At 31.9% G+C, this 19,176-nt stretch overlaps 1 protein-coding gene across 6 annotated transcripts; it reads right to left on the minus strand.

Moving 5' to 3' along the window:
• Positions 1-406: 406 nt before the first annotated feature.
• LOC106051183 (store-operated calcium entry regulator STIMATE-like) lies at positions 407-17,702 on the minus strand. Of its 6 annotated transcripts, none has more exons than XM_056026809.1 (8): positions 17,566-17,702; positions 13,437-13,783; positions 12,508-12,556; positions 12,297-12,392; positions 12,060-12,181; positions 11,208-11,320; positions 10,093-10,176; positions 407-8,964 (listed from the first exon to the last, which is right to left on the minus strand). In XM_056026809.1, the coding sequence occupies exons 2-8, from the start codon at positions 13,738-13,740 to the stop codon at positions 8,740-8,742; spliced, it is 993 nt and encodes a 330-aa protein (XP_055882784.1). In that variant the 5' UTR covers positions 13,741-13,783; positions 17,566-17,702; the 3' UTR covers positions 407-8,739. The 6 variants fall into 6 exon arrangements, with proteins under 6 accessions (XP_055882784.1, XP_055882779.1, XP_055882783.1 ...); XM_056026804.1 differs by having other exon boundaries at positions 17,467-17,568; XM_056026808.1 differs by lacking the exon at positions 17,566-17,702 and adding an exon at positions 17,501-17,564.
• Positions 17,703-19,176: the final 1,474 nt, after the last annotated feature.

Genomic DNA, 19,176 nt, shown 5'->3' on the forward strand with positions numbered 1-19,176 from the left:
AGAAATTTTAAAATGTCTAATTATTATAAACTCCCACACACACACACACACACCGCCGCTAAAAAAAAAAGAATGCTGCTAGGAATGATTCGGTTCATGAACTGTTCCATTGTATAACTTTTGGTGACGTTACATTCGCGGCACAAATCGATCAGCTCAACCTTTTTTTTCCTGGTCATTTGCTATAAAGGTGACAATGACATTTCGCTGTCATCCTCATGTACATTTGTCATCTCTTGTGATCATAACGGTTGAATCCTTGAATCTCCAACCTTTCAATACAGTCGAGCAGGGTTGGGACGAAAGTTCGTCGTCAATACGAAGATTATAGGGCTACGATTCTTGACCAAGCTCATAAAAAGGGACAGAATCGTAAAAAAAAAAAAAAGATGCATTAATAACAGCCTTACACAGTTTCAAAAGATGTTTATTTTCATTGAAACGTCAACAAAATTTTGGTGATGTATCCTACAATATAAAGTTGATTTGTATTGGACAAGGGAAATCACTTTGCAATTAAATAGTTAATTTAACGGCATATACACACCATAGACCATAACCAATTCAACATAAAATACTCGTGTGTCTATCTATATATTCCTGCACTATTGTGTGCGCACGGTTTGGTGATGAATCTACTACCACTAAAACATTCTGTCTTGTAAGCAGAGGCTAGGATTATCAAAAGAAATCATTACAGAATGGACACACAACAGTTGGAAGAAAGAAACACTAAATAGATCCTAAATTGCACATGACTTCCACACCAGAAGTAGAAAGAAAGATGAAAATGCTGCAGAAACTGGTGCTTATTAATGCCCAATTGTGACTGTAGATGTGTATCTGGGATTGGCCTCTGTAGTCACATTAGAAGTTGCAAAGGGATATCATAATTCCCGAAAATGTAACATGCCATATAATATATACTCAAGACTCAAATAGCAGATCTAAATATGCATCAAACCCATAGACATAAATAAATATAGACTGGAAAAAGGAAGTAGCTTCATGTAACTTGAAAACATGTATATCTATTGTATTCGGATTTCCGAATTATGATCAAACCCATAGATCAAACCCATGAGATCCAATGTGGCAGACAATCTCAAAGAGGCTTCAATGCTCAGAAAAGTAATGAGAACAAGAAGACTAAGTACAATGGAAGTGTAGAAGCAACAGAGGAGTCATGTTGACAGGGTGAAGTAGTTCAAGTCAGATCAACTAATTCTTTTCAAGTATATTTTATTTCACAATGTCTGTAAACACAGTAAAAGAATGAATTGTGAGAAATGCAGAAAGATTCATCAGAAAAATATATTCAAATTTAAAATAACACACAAAATTTTTTTTTTCTTTTCACCCTTTTATGGTCTAGGACTTGCTCCATCCTACTTTCTGAACTGGTACAAATAATGATGGAAATAAACATTTATACAGTTAGGGCAAAAGAAGCAAACAAAAATAAATTATTTCACAGATACGAAATAAAATTTGTAACAATAAAAAAATAAAAATAAGTGGAAATGTTTTTTTCGAATTGTGAAGCTTTTTATAAAGGTAGACATCTATTTTAAATTCCAAACTAATATCCTTTCAAAACATTACACAATTAATAAACAAAACAGGTTGGAGTCACTTGAAAGTCCCATAACATATTATTACCAATCATTTTTATAAACACCAGTTTAAAATTTACTTTAAATCTGTTTCATATTTCTAAAAAATAGTTTTGGACAATCAAATCATTACCAGAACTGACTCTACCATTGAATGCGCCAAGATCGTTTAATAATTTAAATCTCATTTTGTTATCTATTGACATTCCTTAAAAAAAAAAAAAAAAAAAAAACTTGCAAATAAATTGTTAGTGTGACCAAAGCCATGTCTTAACAAATAAAGAAACAACTTGAATGGGTCAAATATTGGGATGTTGAAATGAAACAAATTTATTTACAATGGAGTGCCATTGTTTTTACAAACTTGCTAGTAAACTTTTACTTTAGTTCTATGAACCTTAAATGCTAGCGAGCCAGCCAGCCATTGCTGTCAACATAAAACACCAATGATGCAGTTTACATTTCTTTAAAAAACAGTAATTTATCCATTGATTGGACTTTTACAACACATTATTATGGCCTCCTTCAGTCGCATAACAACTATGGATCATCTCATGGATGATGAGATGAATACTGGGCATTAGCTGTGGTCAGAACAATGTCCCCCACACATCAGTTCCCTCCTCCCCATGCAGCTGATGAACCCTAAGGAATGCAATAGCCGATACAGTATGGGGTCAGCTATGTCGCAGGCTCTATTAGGATGCTGACTCCCAAAGCATCTCCCATGATTGGGTATAGCTGCAAAGCAGCAAATGTTTGAATTCAGAGTTTGTTCTTCTCCTACGTGGGCAGCCAGCCATATCTAATGAGCCCCTCCTGCCCCACCTTATTAGTTTGAACATAAATATAGGAAAAGAAAAAAAAAATGCATAGATTTTATTGTTTTCCTTCTCTGTTAAAAACAAAACAAAATGAATACAAAATGAAATCAGCATTAATACAGTAAATAAAAATAAAAAGGATTTGAAGACCATGCTTGTGGTATAACTTGGTTTGGTAAGTATAATGCTGTAATGAATGTGTAAATTATTTAATAAATTAACATAGATATTTCAAAACAGAAAATGTGGATACAAGGTCATTGAAGTCATCCCAACTGGTGGGGGATCATAAATACATGTTAAGTGTCACTTGTTTCCCTTGGAAGGGGGGGGGGTTAGATCAAAACATACAACCAACAGGGATTGTTATATTGCAATTAGGAGAAAAGAAAAACAGTGTCCCACTACCAAATTTTAACAATGCAAAATGAGAAAAAGCTAATTTTTTTCTTTCCCATTTCTTTCTTCTGGTAAATAAACCAAAACCCTATAAATTAAATTGGTCCATAAAAAAAAGGTTACATGTTATGAATAACAAGTTTTATTTCATGCATGAATTAAGCTAGATCTAGATATTAAATATTAAGATATCCCCCAAAAAAAATATCAATCAGCAACCACAATGTGACGTTGACAGCTACTGGTACTTTGTGGGGTCAAGAAGTAGATTCTAGAGATTTCTAGTGTAAGATTTCTATTCTTTAGATTAGCACTTGGAGCAAAATCTATTTCTTTTACTATGTGTATTATATTATTATTATTGTATATCGCAAGAATGCAATTTTATATAAATATGCACAAAACCAGGAATTAATAAACGAAACAACTTCCAGGTAACATACACTGTAGAATTATGGAAACGTATTAGTGCTTCTTTTGTATGTGTTCTACATTCATTAGATCTAGATTTCATAACTTAATAGACTAACTTGTCACTACATCACAAATGGCAACAAAGAATGGGCAGACCAGGCACCTTTGTAGAAGGTACTCCAACTTTTATTCATTATAAAGAAAGGCTGGATGCCTATTTCATTGTAAAAAGCATTCCATCACCTAAAAAAAAAAAAGCCATTTTACTAGCATCAATAGGGTCCAAGACTTGTACTATTTTAAAGTCGTTAGCTTTACCAAAGTTACCCAACATGAAACCTTATGAAGAACTGTGTAAATTATTAAATAATTACGTAAGTTCCCTTCCACTAAAAATCATAGACAATTCACATTCCACAATAAAATGAAACAATAACCGAATTCCTTACAACCATAAAAGCCTTGTCAGAACATTGCGATTTTTGTCCGGCTCTCCAAGATTGTCTTTGAGACATATTTGTTTGTGGCCTAAGAGATATTATCATACAAAGAAGACTACTTCAAGAAGCCAATTTAACATTCATGGCAGCAATAATCATAGCTGCCGCTATGGAGACATTGAAATTTATCTGTGCTTCATTTGTCTGTGTTCTAGATTTATTAAAATACTTCATTTCATTACTTAATTTACTAATTAGCCACTACCTCACAGCAAGGCACCATCAACAAAGGGAATAATGAAGCAAAATAATATGTCATGACATAGCTGTGCTAAATATGTAGGTTTCAAATGGGTCTTCATTGGAGCCTGCATATTTCCTAATAATTAGATCAAAGAAAATCCCATAAAAGTTGAATGAATCTAATAAATTTAAGCTAACACATATACTGAAAACCAGCTAATGTGTCCTTCTAAGGCAGAGCTTATAGAGAATTTACTATCACGCCATTTTCATAAGTTTGAATAATCTAACACAATTTTCCATGTTAATTATTTTGTGGTACCTCCCCCCCCCCATCTCTTCTTATAATCTTTCCCCAACTATACAATACTCACTTTACTCATATATTATAACACTACCTCTATTTAACTGGTACCTACAGGGAGCCTTATAAGAGGAAAAACCTGGACATGATCTCAAAAATGGCTCTAAAATTTTAAGTTATGTATATCATTGGGAAAAGAATTACTACCTCATTGGCCACACTGGGAAAACTCTAGTTTGACCGTTTTATTTTTCTAAGTATATAGAGAAATGAATTTAAATTAGGCTGGAGAACTAGAAAATATTTATCTCGAATGTGCTATACATCTTTGGGTATTTCCACACTCATTCAAAGTTTAATTTGCTTAACCAGGCTTCTTTCTGGGGTGGGGAGGGGGGATGGGGGGTAAAAAAATTTAATCTAACTTTCATTACTTATTAAGAGAAAAATAATAGCTCTATAGGTCGTAAAGGAGGTATTGTCTTTTTTTTTCTAAATGTTTTCTTTTCTTTAAATGTTTTTCTTGATTGCACTATGAGATCAGAAACAGCAGCAAATAAAAGATTTAAAAAAAAAAAAACAGCAACAGAAAATCAATCAGCAAATACTGATAGAAACAACTAAATAAAATTAAAAAAACAGCAACAAATAAGCTGAAGATGTATACAAAAACTGGTAACAAAATTATTAAACAAAAATGTCATTTAAAAAAAAAAAAAAGTATAAGGGCAGTTTATTAATCTTGTGATCAATAAGAATCATAACTTATTACGAAACAAATTATAAATGTATGTGTCACTCTATATTTTAAGGATGGTCTGATTTTGACTAGATACAGGAGGAAATAAGTTTCAAGTACTGAGCCTTGTAGTAAGAATAAATTATAAATATTTTACAGTAATTAATAATATTAAACGAATTACCATTTCTTATGACTCATTTTAAAAATATTATACCCACCAGCAAATAATTTAAAACAATTAGAATTTTTTTTTTGTCTTTGTATGGCTTATCTTTCATGCTCAGTACACTATGGTCTGATCTCTTATAGAAAAGCTTGAGGTAATGGGGGTATCTGGGAGATGGTTTCCTTGGTGCCTTAGGCACCCAGCAAATACAGCTCAGCCTGAGTCGACTTAGAACTCAAGCCACCTATGTAGATAACCAAGCTGTTTTGGTACAGCCACACATCAAAAATATAAATAAATAATAACTGGATCTTATTGGTTGCAGACTCTTTTATTACAGAATTGAATTATCTAAAAAAAAAAAAAAAAGCCTTAAGTTCCTAAAAACAGATTATATTCTTTAAAAAAAATACAAAAAGGTACATCTAGGGATTTTTATAGTGAATTTATTTATGTACAATTTTAGCAAGAAAATAGACTTCCTTTCTTTACAAAACACAACTAAGTAATTCAGATCTTTGGTTAAAAAGTTAATAATTTTTTTAGACGTAAAAACATAAAAAACAACATAACTTAAGTTTCATGAAAGGAAATATCTTCATTATAAATTTGAATCTGTATTGCAATGAAAAGCTTTCATTTCATTGAGATTTACTATACATTTTAGTTTCCCATAATGTTGTTAGTTTTTTCCTAAATTCTTGAAGCAAATATATGTGTGTGTAAGCTATTTACATTGGAAAAAAAAGTCTTTTTTTTTTTAATGACCAAATGAAAACAACTTTGTAAACATTTTGAACAAAGAATCTTATTAGACAATGTACAAAGATATTGATTAAGCTATGCTATGTAGTCAATAGTCTTTGAATAGTTCCAAAACCAGCAAGAAACTCTTATCAAATATTTTTATATTAGCCAGTGATTAGCTTCAGGATTTCTGTTGCCTTCTACAATGCAGGCCACCATCACAAATTTAAAAAAAAATCTGGTCAATCAGACACATTTGCTTAGTGCAACATTATGCTTCATCTTAGTGCAGATAAAAAGTAAAATATGGCTACAATAAATAAGCACTATGAACAAAATAAACATATTAACAAATAGAATACAACTTGATAAGTTAATGAACAAGGGAGAAACGAGCCAGGTAAATATACCATTTCACATACTCATGTACAAATAGGATTGTCGAAAACAAAAAAATAATGACTAGCATTTGAAAACATGAAAGGAGAGAGAATCAGATGCTGTTATGTGTACTCTCTAGAACCATATTTAGAAATATTCCTTTGGAATCTTAATAACTTCACATCCATGTAGCTCAATAACTGTTACTATTAAGTTCATATTAATTTTAACAAGAAAACATAAGACTCCATAGATACTTATCATTGAGGAATATGTATGATCATGATAACACTACTCAGCAGTGCAGTCAATGCTCCCAATATCAGAATTCAAATCTTTTTAGTTAAAATATGAGTTTTGTGAAACAATTTCACTAAGATTGTGGGTGACTTTGCAACGGGGTTCCAAAACATTTGGAACAGTAGTCAACTGTAAATGCATAACTGTGAGACTTCACTGAGTAAAGAAACTTACAGTGGGACTGTACAAAAGGAAGCATACTTAATTATAACACATTTGGAATGAACAACTAGATAAACCTCACAAAGCTTTTACAACATAATTTCTGAAATGTATTAGCATTACTGACTACCGAGTTAAAAAAACTGACTGGAAATATTCAGACAACTAAAAAAGTTTCATTATTCTATGACTTCAGAAGTTCAACAGAAAATTGTCAATCAATACAAAGACATAACTTCTACAACTGGTGACCTTGTGGAAATGAGCTTTTCATAGGTAATAAATAAAGAAAAATGTACACATTTATTATGCTGTTCAGCACAGTGATACACCGTTACTCAACTTAATACAGGCTACCTTAAAAACAATGCAATGTTACCTATTCTTTTCCAGACCAAATATGTTTGGCTATCATGTCTAAATAAATGAGTTGGATTAATGATTTCAATTTTTCATCAACTGGAAAACTCAGCTGAATTATCATCTGCTAAGGCAAACAAAACCTCAAATAAGTGGTTGAAAAAAAAAAAAAAAGAACAGATTTCAAACATGATTTTTACAATATCTTTTTCACAGGTTGCTTAGCAATAGAACAAAAGAAGTTTATGTTAGTGACTCAACACAAGGGAAGGTAATTCAGCTCATGACGACAGCCAACAGGAAGAACACACCCACAAATTTTATATTTTTAATAGGTGCAACAAACAAATGAATCAGTAATAAAATGTACCAAATTTTCAGTACAGTGTGTGCTAATTGTAAATAGAATGTGACAGAGTGAGTGCATTGAAAATAGAAAGCCCAAAAGTAGGACTTTAAGAGAACTCCAACTGAATCTAAGTCAAAGTAAAACAATCAGAAATACTTATGTCAGAATTTGTAATATAAATATAAATAGTTACAAAATAGTAATGATATTTATTGCAGGTCTATGTTTATTCAATAATATTACCAAATAGCAACATTTTGTCACTGGATAAATGCTATCGTTGTTGATTTGATTTTTTTTTGCTTTTAAGAAACTATAAATTTTGTATTCTCTGAAAATTAGTTTGTATTACATAAAATGTTCATACATGTCCCTTGATTTTCTATTAGCAAACAAAAAAAAAAAATACAATTTAATCATAACATTACAAACCAAAAAAGTAGTTAATTCCATCAGAACAAAGAGAATAAATCAGGGGACACATTTCATACAACAAAATTAGTTTGCAACTTCTGACTGTTCCATCTGTTTTTCACAAAATGTTCAGTATAAAATGATTGTCATCAAGCTAGTATTACTTAGAGGTTTATGACAGGAAGAGTCAGTCAGTTCAACAGATAACACATGTTTAAGTTTGTTTTGTCCAATGTTCATCAATTAGTGACAGATAACAGAACAAGTTGCAACAATAAAATGTTTCATTAAACAATGTCCTTCAATATTCTAATTGATGCTAAGATTGACAGCCAAATCAAATAGAACAAGTTGCAACAATAAAATGTTACATTAAACAATGTCCTTCAATATAATATTGTAATTGATGTTAAGATTGACAGCCAAATCAAACATCATTTGTTTCCCTAATAGTTCACATTCAATATAATGTGATTTTCATAGCTTTTTAAATGATACCAAAGCTCCAATTATCTTTAGTTGCTTTATTTATTAATTAACTTTTTATTAAATGGAAAAATTATTCTACAATTAAAACAGATATTTTTGCAGGATTGGACAATGAAAAAGTACCATCATCAACATTGAACATTGTAACATTAACATCAGCAGTTATAGACATGTAATGACAAGGAAGTCGATTCGATATTTCTAAAACCAGTAACAAAACATACAGTTTGGATTCAACAACAGAAACAGATCAATAATTTAAAATTATAACAATAACACAATAAATTAAATGTAAATTACACTTCAGCCAGTGTTCATTCATATGTAAACAAATTTAGCCACTATTTATTTTTACAACAGTAACATATCATATGCTAATCCTAAAAGCATCATCTACGGGTCGATGTATTTCTGGGCCTAACATCTGACTCTTCAGCAGACAAGAGCAAATCACAATCAGGATCATCCGATTTCTCTATGCGGCTGTAACACCGAACTGTGTCAGAGTTGTGAAAATACTTCACTTTACCTTCTGCTGAGGAGTTGACATAAATAGTCTTGGAATTCTGTATCGAGTGTTTGAGAAAATTGTCCACAACCCAGAAAACTATGGCCTGGTGATAAATGGGAAAAAAAATTAAAAAATTCTTAATATTTCCCTGTTTATAGTAATTGAATCCTGTTGAAAATGAAACAAAATTGGGGGAAAACAGAAAAAAACTAATTACTTAAGTTTTTTAAGGTGGGCAAAGTGCTAAAAAAAAAAATATTCCCTAGAAAAATCAAACATCTATTTTAAACTATAATTAATACATTTTATTTTTAACATTTGTATTAAGTTATTTTAAATTTGGAAATGCTAATTACATTATCACATATTAATTAACCCTACTCCACCTTCCATAACAAAATAAATTTGGTTACAGTTTAACATGCATTGTAAATATTAGAATGAAAATTTAACATATTTTCACCTAATAAGATGCAGTTGTAACATCAACCTTTTGCCTAAATCCACCATACCAAGCTAAAAGGAGCACCTCCATCCAATGTAAGCAAGATGTGCAAACACTGATCTCAAATGCAGTATGCAGAATCTTATGAACATGACTATTAAAATACCCCTAAAACACAGCAACAGAAAAATGGGAACACCTAAAGTCCATCATACAAAAGACTTTCCTGGACATCTTCATGAAAAAAAAGTCGAATAATTGGTATTACTATAAATCGGATCTACCTATCAACAAAGCAAAGAGGGATGCACTCATTATGTGCAGGGTGCAACCCACCCAATGCAACCTGCTTACTCTGAAAGAAGCTGAAGCCACTGTGTAGAGGACAGCTAAAAAATGTGCCAATGAATACTGAGTAGAGCTTCAGTGAAGTATTCAGTTTGCAGCGCAAACAGGCAACATCAAAGAATCTATGATGGAATCAAAACAGATCAGCACCTCTTAAATCAACCATTAGAGTAATCATCACAGACAAGAGTAAGCAAATGCATATTGGGTTGAAATTGACAATAAAAAATCGTTTTAGGTAAATTATGAAAATGTATTGGTTGTTCTTTTTACCAATGGTAAGAAATAAAAAGTTAACTTGTATTTTTTCTTATCCATCGCAAGTGGGAGACTGATGAGTGATGAGTGCAGAGTCAAGGTCCTTGTAAATACATATATAACATTTAGAACATAATGAAGTTGAGTGATAGTTTCAAAATGCAACATTTAAATACTTACATTCACAACAAGTGGGACCAGGAACATGACTAAAACAATCTCTAAATGTGGGTTTGTGATAGGCGCCATCAAAAACATTCTTACCTGTCCAACAAAAAAATAAATGACAATAAATGAGATATTCGTTCTTCATTAGCCTTTATTTTGTAGTCACTTTTAATTTTGTCTTTTTTTAAGTGACTGAATAATGTTTTTTAAATTATTGACTGAATTTCTTAAATTTCAGCTAAAATTTATTTTGAGTTTTTTAATTGTGCAACCAAAAAATTGTACTTAAAATTATCTCTACGACTTATAAGAAAAGAGTTTATATTTATTTAGACAACAAATTTTCAAAATATATCTCCAGTGCAAATAAAGCATTACTATTTTTCAGTGTATACGACAGACATATGCTGCTTTGTTAAGTTATTCAATTACATGTTTTTATTTTGCAAGGCATTTTTTAAGGTTGTTGTTTACTGTCACACTGTGATTTTTAAGGTAAGAGGTTTAATTGTCTCCACAATCATATGACACAAGCGGATTTGGAGATGCTTACAAATATATACAACATGCTACTAGGATATGCTGAAGAAACAATGTGATGACTATATTTCTCTTGACTTTAATGCCTTCAACATAAAATAAAAATTTATAAAACTTGAATAGAATAAAACATAGTAATACAAATGTACAAATAAAATTCACATGGAAAAACGACTGCTAACAAGCGACCGACCAGAAGGTAGCTTCACCTTCATACAATAGCATATATATCGATCTTATTGGATCCTTTTTGTCACCAATAGTACCTTTTCTGAGCTTCTATCTTAAACTTATCTTTATGCAAGTTACTGTTACCTGGAAGGGCCTGATTTGTGTTCCCATACGTGATAAGACAGTTGACCTCCCACTGGTCAGCCGACGTGTGCTGCCAAGCGAAACACAATACACTCACGACAGATAAGACACATACTCCCACCCCAACAGGTTCACATAAGAGATTGAACTATAGGTCACTGAGCATGCTAAAGCATTAAAAGTTTGCTATACAAGAGTAATTAAAAAAAAAACAAACCCAACTTATGTCGCAAAATAGACTTTTGAAATGCAATAACAATTGAAGCACTTACATCTGTCCAAAATTTAAATAAAACTAACAGAGTCATCAACAGCTTGGTTATAATCATGACTAAAATATACAGAGCACACTGGCCAACCCAGGCATTGCACTTAGGTGGATCACCTGAAAAAAGAAAAAAATATTAACAATGCATTATTTTTTTTAATGCAAATTACTTCACTTTTATTTTAGACTTTTTCACACTTAAGGCTTAATCAATTCCAGGTGAACTATATGAGTTCAAAAACTTGTCCAAAAAAAATAAGATGAAAGATATTGATATAGATAAAGATATCTGTCATCCCAGAAAGTAGGGTGTGATAAAACTAATTTAAGAATTACATTAAAACCTTGCATAGAAGGCAGTGAAGAGGCAGGGTAAAGGATGACCAAATTGTGGAAAATGGCAAAATAAAATTTATAAGCTCATCAACTGGTAGAAGGGGAAGAAATTTTAAAAAATGTATAGTATGTACTGAACCAAAAGGCAGGACAGTATAATGTGAAGAAATTAAAGGTATAATCAAACCACGCTAACTATTATAAGATATTGTTTTAAAAGGCCAATGTTGTAATACAAAATTTATAAGTAATAAGTTATTTATTTTTTTTTTACATATATTTTCTTTTTTTTTTTCATAAAAAGGCACAGCTTGTGATCCTGCATTTTTTTCTTGCAGTTGTAAAAAAAAATTACTCTTAATATAGCTAGGTTTTTTTTTTCCAGGATAATTGTTGCTTACCACCTGGTTTACCATATTTTTATTTGCAGTCATCAATTGCACTAACATAATAACTGAAAAGATTTAAATTGTGCTTTAAAAAAATGTTTTCTTTTTCAATAAATGACTTCAAGGCCTACCATATTCTCCAAAGTAAATAGACTTCCAGCGATTATGATGAGCTAAAAGCTGACAGGATTTTAAGCCAATGTAAATAACTAGGAGACCAACTGTGGAATCTAACAGGAAACTGATGAAATACCTTTGAATAGAAACATTTACAAATTAAAAATTAATAACATAGAAAAAAAATCTTAATCAAAAAGAAATTCTATGTTAAAAATGATTATTTAGACAATTACATACAATAAACTTACCATGTGCAAGGATCTCCCTGAAAGACCTCAGACAAGAATAAATTAGCAAAATGAAGAACAGCAGCGCCAACACCTTGTTTAGACGTGTCAAAAAACCTACACAATAAAATAAGAAACAAAAAATATTCATTAAAAGACATTAACTATTAATATTTTATTAGTATTATAGTTTTAACATAATAACTAAAAAATATAAAAAAGATTTCATTACCAAATCTTCCAAGGTCTTCTAGAAGGCTTAGGCTCACAATATCTTTTGGCTGTCAAGAGAAAGCACACAAATATTTTACTTTTAATCCATAACAATTAAAAAAAACAACAACAATGATATGGCCTGCTGGCTCTTTAATACTCCCACTTGACAAAAAGCCTACATTACAAAACTTCCCTACGCATACATTTGGCCAATGAATTCTAGTAGACCTTATCCCCACCCAAATAATCTGAAATACACTCTCTGACTTCTCAATTCTATAGATTAGGATGTAGATCTAGCTATTATAACATTTCTTTTCATGCATTAAAAATTTAATACACACAATAACTAGTTCATGAATTTCAGGGAAAAGGGAAAATATATTTTTATAAATAAAGTGTCTGCAATCATGAGTTATGAGCCAATCACTTTGACTATTAAACATTTGCATTTCACTTTGATGAAAACAAATTGGGAAGAATTTAAGGTAAAATAAAAACATATTGATTTGTAAATGTTGACCGCTGGTCATTTCAAAGTGAAAAATAACAGGCTAAAACTAAGTGTTTTTTTTTTAAATCTACTTTATGAAGGAGAATGTATCTGTCTGTGAGTGAGTAAGCTAGGGCATTAGCTGTATAATATGTTCTAAGAATTTTAAGTTTTAACTTAATAATAATAATAATAATAATTTTATTTATAAAGCGCTGTTAACAAACAAAATGTAGGCTCAAGGCTCTGTAATAACATTACAAACACAAACACGACAATAGAACTTAAGTAATGACTACTTTTAAATTTAAAAAAATCTCTCTCTATTAAATACCTGGTATCTTTGTATCTAAGCCATCCATTTATATTTTTAAAGAAAAATGTATTTTTTAAAATATCTCTAGCATATGAATGCATCATTAAAAGAAATATGTAGTATTAAAAGAACTTACCGATTAAAGATGTGAAAGCTAAAAAAGCAAGCAAGGCTTGAACAAAGAGGCCCAGAACACCAGTCAGATCCCCACTAGCACAATGTAATTCAGTGTCATTGCTTGGGTCCAAATGTTTTTTATTAAAATCATTAGATATCAAAGTTGTATTTAGAGGCGAGTTAATGCCAAGGGGATGTGTCTGCATTTCCATGGTCTCCTCAGCATTGTAGTTTAAAGTTTTGAATAAGACACTCATTTTATCATTTTTGCAGATTTGATGCGAAATGTAAATGGAAGAGACTAAGAATGAACCTTGAACCATCAGAAACCCAAAAGTCACATTTTATATTATTTCTTATTGAATTCTGCAACACAATACAATATAATTATATTAAATGTATTATATATTACATAAATGTTAATTACTTTATTATATAACTATAGATCTATCTAATCTATTTGAAGTATTTCGACTTCTATTACATAGATGATAGATCAGATTTATAAATATATAATATAGTAAAACATAGTATAGTGATAGTCTAAATAGTCTAATAGTAATACTTAGTACTACTAGCAGAAGTACTTTACTAGATCTAGCTATATCATAGATTATCATGATTAGATCATAAATTATAGATCTAGATTATAGAAGATACTAAGATGGATAATCTAGATTTCTAGATGTCTACTGTACTAGTCTCGACTAGAATCTAGACACTCTAATCTAGTCTAAAAGTCTAGAGTCTAGTACTAGTAGTAGTATCTTATATTATCTTATCTTATATAATACAGACGTTACTTCAAAAAAGAAGATAATTACATCCTACGCGTCATGCATTTAGTCATGCATATTAACCAATGACTTAAATTCTGCCAAGTCACTGGTTTTCCTGGCTAGCTCAGGCAACCCATTCCATGCTCTAATAGCACTAGTGAAGAAGGAGTATTTGTACAAATTTGTCCTAGCATATTGGGACAAGGAATGTGCCTTTGTCTTTGTGCCTTTCAGAGTATTTTATTAAATTTTGTTTTTGTATTTGAAGATTATGGTTCAGTGTTTTATGTATAATTGCTACTTTACTTTTGAGTCTTCTGTCCTGAAGGCTTTCTAAATTTAGTGATTTTACTAAAGGTGTTACTCTAGTCAAATGAGAATATTTGTTTTTTATGAATCTCACTGCTCTATTTTGTGTCTGTTCCAGTTTCTTAATATTTTCTTGAGTTGAGGGGTCCCAAACGGAGAATGCATATTCTATTATTGGCCTAACGAAGGTTAAATAACATTTTAGTTTTATGTTCTTATTTGATTTATAGAAATTTCTTTTAATAAACCCTAATGCTTTGTTTGATTTTTTTATAGTTTCATCAATATGTGGATTCCATGACAGTTTTTCATTTATTATAACACCTAGGTATTTTGCGTTTTTAGTCTATGTTACTGGTTTGCCATGAATAAGATAAGTGGAATTAATTTGTTTTAGTTTTTTTGTTACTCTTAACAACTGACATTTTTCTGGGTGGAAAGACATGCTCCAATTTGATTCCCACTTCTGTAATTCATCTAATTCTCTTTGTAAAATATCTGTGTCTTGTGTTGTTTTTATTGTTCTATATATTATGCAATCGTCTGCAAATAATCTGACTTTTGTTCCTGAAGTAATGTAATTTGGTTAATCATTTATGTAAATTAAAAATAGTAGTGGACCTAAGACTGTTCCTTGAGGTACACCTGAGTTTACTGTTATCGGTGTTGATTTAGAGCCATTTATTATTACAGTTTGTTTCTCCCTATCAGAAAATCTTTAATTCACTGATGCAATGGACCATTAATGCTGAAATATTTTAATTTTTTGAGCAAACTATGGTGGTGAACTTTGTCAAAAGCCTTGAAAAAATCTAGTAAGATAGCATCTATTTGTTCACTATTATCTAAACCTTTTGAAAAATCATCAATTAGTCCTATTAGTTGTGTTTCACATGATCTATATTTCCTAAAGCCATGTTGGTATGGGGTGAGGACATTACGTTTGTCTAAGTGGTTTATGATGTTGCTACATATTATGTGTTCTAGGATTTTACATGTGATGCTGGTAAATGATACTGGTCTGTAGTTTCCTGGGTCAGATTTTTCTCCTTTAAATAGGGGGGTGACATTAGCTTCTCTCCAGTCCTTTTGGTACTCTGCCCTGGTTAAGCGATGCCTGAAAGAGTATTTTGAACACTGGGGCTAGCTCATTGCTTAGTTCTTTGAGTAATCTAATCTGCTGCCTTTAGGCGCTCAGTAAACACAACTCTGCCCGTCTCTGGTGTCGAACCTCGAGCCCCCTTCTAGGTAGCCAATCCAAGCCAAGTTCAAGCGCACTTGGCCTCTTGGCTTCCCATATCACAATATCCCCACAAATATACCTTTGTACTTTATGTGCAGTATTTTATGTTTACACTCGTGCAAAATGTTCCGGAACTGTGAAACTATATTACTAGTTGTCCCCTGTGACTGCTGTCAAGTTACAGTCAGTCAACATTGACCTGTGATTATACTTGTTTAGTTTCCACAAACGAATGTTTGCTCACTGAATGAGACAATAATATATGTTTCGTAAGTTAAATGTCGGGATGGTCGAAGCCTGCCCTTAAGGAGAATCACCAGAGAATGTTGACCATGTCCTTCAATGGTGCATACTAAATCAAGAGACCCAAACAAGTCTTCGGAGAACTGCCTTATCTGGAAACCACTGCGCGATTCATCTCAGATATAGGATTACTGATCTGAACTCTCCAACATGTAAAATGAGAAAGAAGAAGAAGAACAGATGTATGTGTACCCAAATAGTGTGAATAGCAGCAAAGTTTTTTTTTAAGTGTTGAAATTCAGCTTCTGGCACCCATGGGACTCCCGTGGTAGTACTGACTCTAGCTTCTCTTTGCTTGTCCTCTGGAGCTGAATCAGTTTTTGCGATAAATGATGGTATTGAAAACTGGTTCTTGACGTCTTAAAATTTGCTTTTATAAATTGCACAATGAAGGAATCTTAATAAGTGTTGTACTTTTAATTATTTCACTAAAATAGTTTCACCTTTCAGCAAAGAAAAATGACAAAAACTATTTTCTTTTTCTTGCCTGTAGAAATGGGAAAGCCTTGTTTGAAAAGATTTAACATGCATTTATATTTCATATATAAGCAACCAATTGCAAATAGCAGTTATAAAAGACATGAAATGTCTTTCACTCTTCATTAGAAATATTGGTATCAAAGTCAAGGTCCTTCAAGTAACATAACAATTTCTTCCTTGAGATTTTATATCTCATTTGCCTTGCCCATGCTAAGCTAGCGGATATATTGAATTATTTTGTTCATTTTACCCGTGGTTAACACACGCCTAGCTCTAATAAATTTAATTTCTATGTCATTTTCGCCATTACAATAAAGAAATTTTATGCAGCTTTGTGTAAACTTTCCTGTTTAGAGTTTATGGTTGGGATATTTTTTATTAAAAAAATTTTTTTTCTCAGTCAAAGATCAAGCTCCATCAGTTGTTACACTTGCCATCTTCTTCCAAACCTACCCAACACTCAGAGATTAGCGTAATCTTCGTTTACTTAAAATTTTTATAATGAAACAGTTTCAATAATTTCTAAACGTATTATTTTTAATATTTGCATTTTTTATATGTATATACTGTGGGCACACCTGATTTCTATAGGGTCCGCGGGTCGTAATTTGCCCACCCCTGATCTAGATAATGATAATCATAGAATCTAAGAATATGATAGAATGAAATGAATTAATGATAGTAAAATTGATAGAATAGAATAAAATTATAGATCTACTATCTAGATCTATCTGAATCTATCATTATCATCCAATTCCAATCATTTGAATCAATCATCAATGAATGTTTTAAGTTTAAGTTTTATGTTGATGATTTGATTTTGATCCAGTCCAGTTACTTGAGTTACCAGTACTTTTAGCAGATGACCTGGCGTATTCTAGATCTATACATAAATGTAGACTTATAGATTATATACTAAATCTAGATAATTAAACCTTAAATCTAGATCTAGACTTAGATCTAACTAACATTATCATTAGACAGAACTAGATCTAGATCTAATACGAGTGTCCGAACGTAGACTTAATTTTTACCGGAAGTATTGAACATTATATTTTGATATTAACATTAAAAACTTAACACACACACTAAGAAACGAAATTATTAAAAGGCATATGCTATTGTTGTATTAATCATATAAATATCAGGTGACCGAGCCTCGCTCGGGTGAATAATTTGTTAAGGAAGGATATATACCCGAAGTCATTTAGGAATAATTTTTGTAATTACGAAAATGAACGATCGGGTAAAGACTATCAATCCGAAGGGTTGCTTTTTCGTTCTGTCAGTTCTCAATGTAATTGTACATGGCGATTAGAATAGAAAGTCCCCCCCCCAAACAGTAGGCCTATAAAAACCACAGCTCGTCTTAACGTTTTACATTGCTTCTTTCGCGTAAAACTATTGGGCTATTATAGACTTGGAAGAAAGTCTTTGCAGTGTAACTTCTAAAATGGTTACTTTCTGACATTTAATATTGCAATTAATATATTCATTATGGCTCTGAGACATATTATGGACACTATACAGAAAACAACTAAGACTTCTTGAGTGCTTTCACCAAAGATGCTTGCGCTCCATCATGGAGATACGGTGGCAGGACCGCACTACAAACAGCGATGTCCTTGCCAACGCCGAATAGAACTAAGCACATAGGCAGGTAAGAAGGCAGACACCTGCGGATAAATAAAGACAAGTTAGGACATGTCTCTTATGCATCTTATCGATGCCCTCGACTGAGGTGCATTCGTCAGATTGGTAAAATTGCTTTAGATTACAATGGGGAGATGATGACAAATGGGATATGTTAAAATAGATTGCAGATAGTAGCAGTATAAAAATGTACATAAAAGGGGAAATAATAATATAAGAATGTACATATAATTGGAAATAATAATCTCAAATAATCAACACAAGTTGGAAGAGAGAAAGGGGGGGGGGAATCACTGGCGGATCCAGAACATTTGAGTGGGGGGGGCGATTTTTTTCCAAACCCTAACCCTAATGCCCAGTAAACCCTAACCCTTTGCATAAACGTGCACACATATATATATATATATATATATATATATATATATATATATATATATATATATATATATATATATATATATATATATATGAGAATTTTTAAAAAGCAGCATTTCTCAACCTTTGGTGAAAAACAAAACAACTGGGGCAGCGCTATAAGGTTTTCAAGTGGGGTTCGGGGCGAAGCCCCGCCGCCAAAAGCGTTTTCTTGCATTCTTCACTGTAGAAACGCATTCTCCTGACATCTACAACTCATTACTTATCAATGGAGTTCGGGGCGAAGCCCCGACGACAAAAGCGTTTTCTTGCTTTTTTCACTGCAGAAAAGTATTCTCCTGACATTTACAGCTCATTATCCATCAGTGGAGTTCTGGGCGAAGCCCCGCCGCCAAAAGCGTTTTCTTGCATTCTTCACTGTAGAAACGCATTCTCCTGACATCTACAACTCATTACTTATCAATGGAGTTCGGGGCGAAGCCCCGCCGCCAAAAGCGTTTTCTTGCATTCTTCACTGTAGAAACGCATTCTCCTGACATCTACAACTCATTACTTATCAATGGAGTTCGGGGCGAAGCCCCGACGACAAAAGCGTTTTGTTGCATTCTTCATTGCAG

This window comes from Biomphalaria glabrata, chromosome 4 (assembly GCF_947242115.1).
Source record: "Biomphalaria glabrata chromosome 4, xgBioGlab47.1, whole genome shotgun sequence".
NCBI classification, from domain to species: domain Eukaryota; kingdom Metazoa; phylum Mollusca; class Gastropoda; family Planorbidae; genus Biomphalaria; species Biomphalaria glabrata.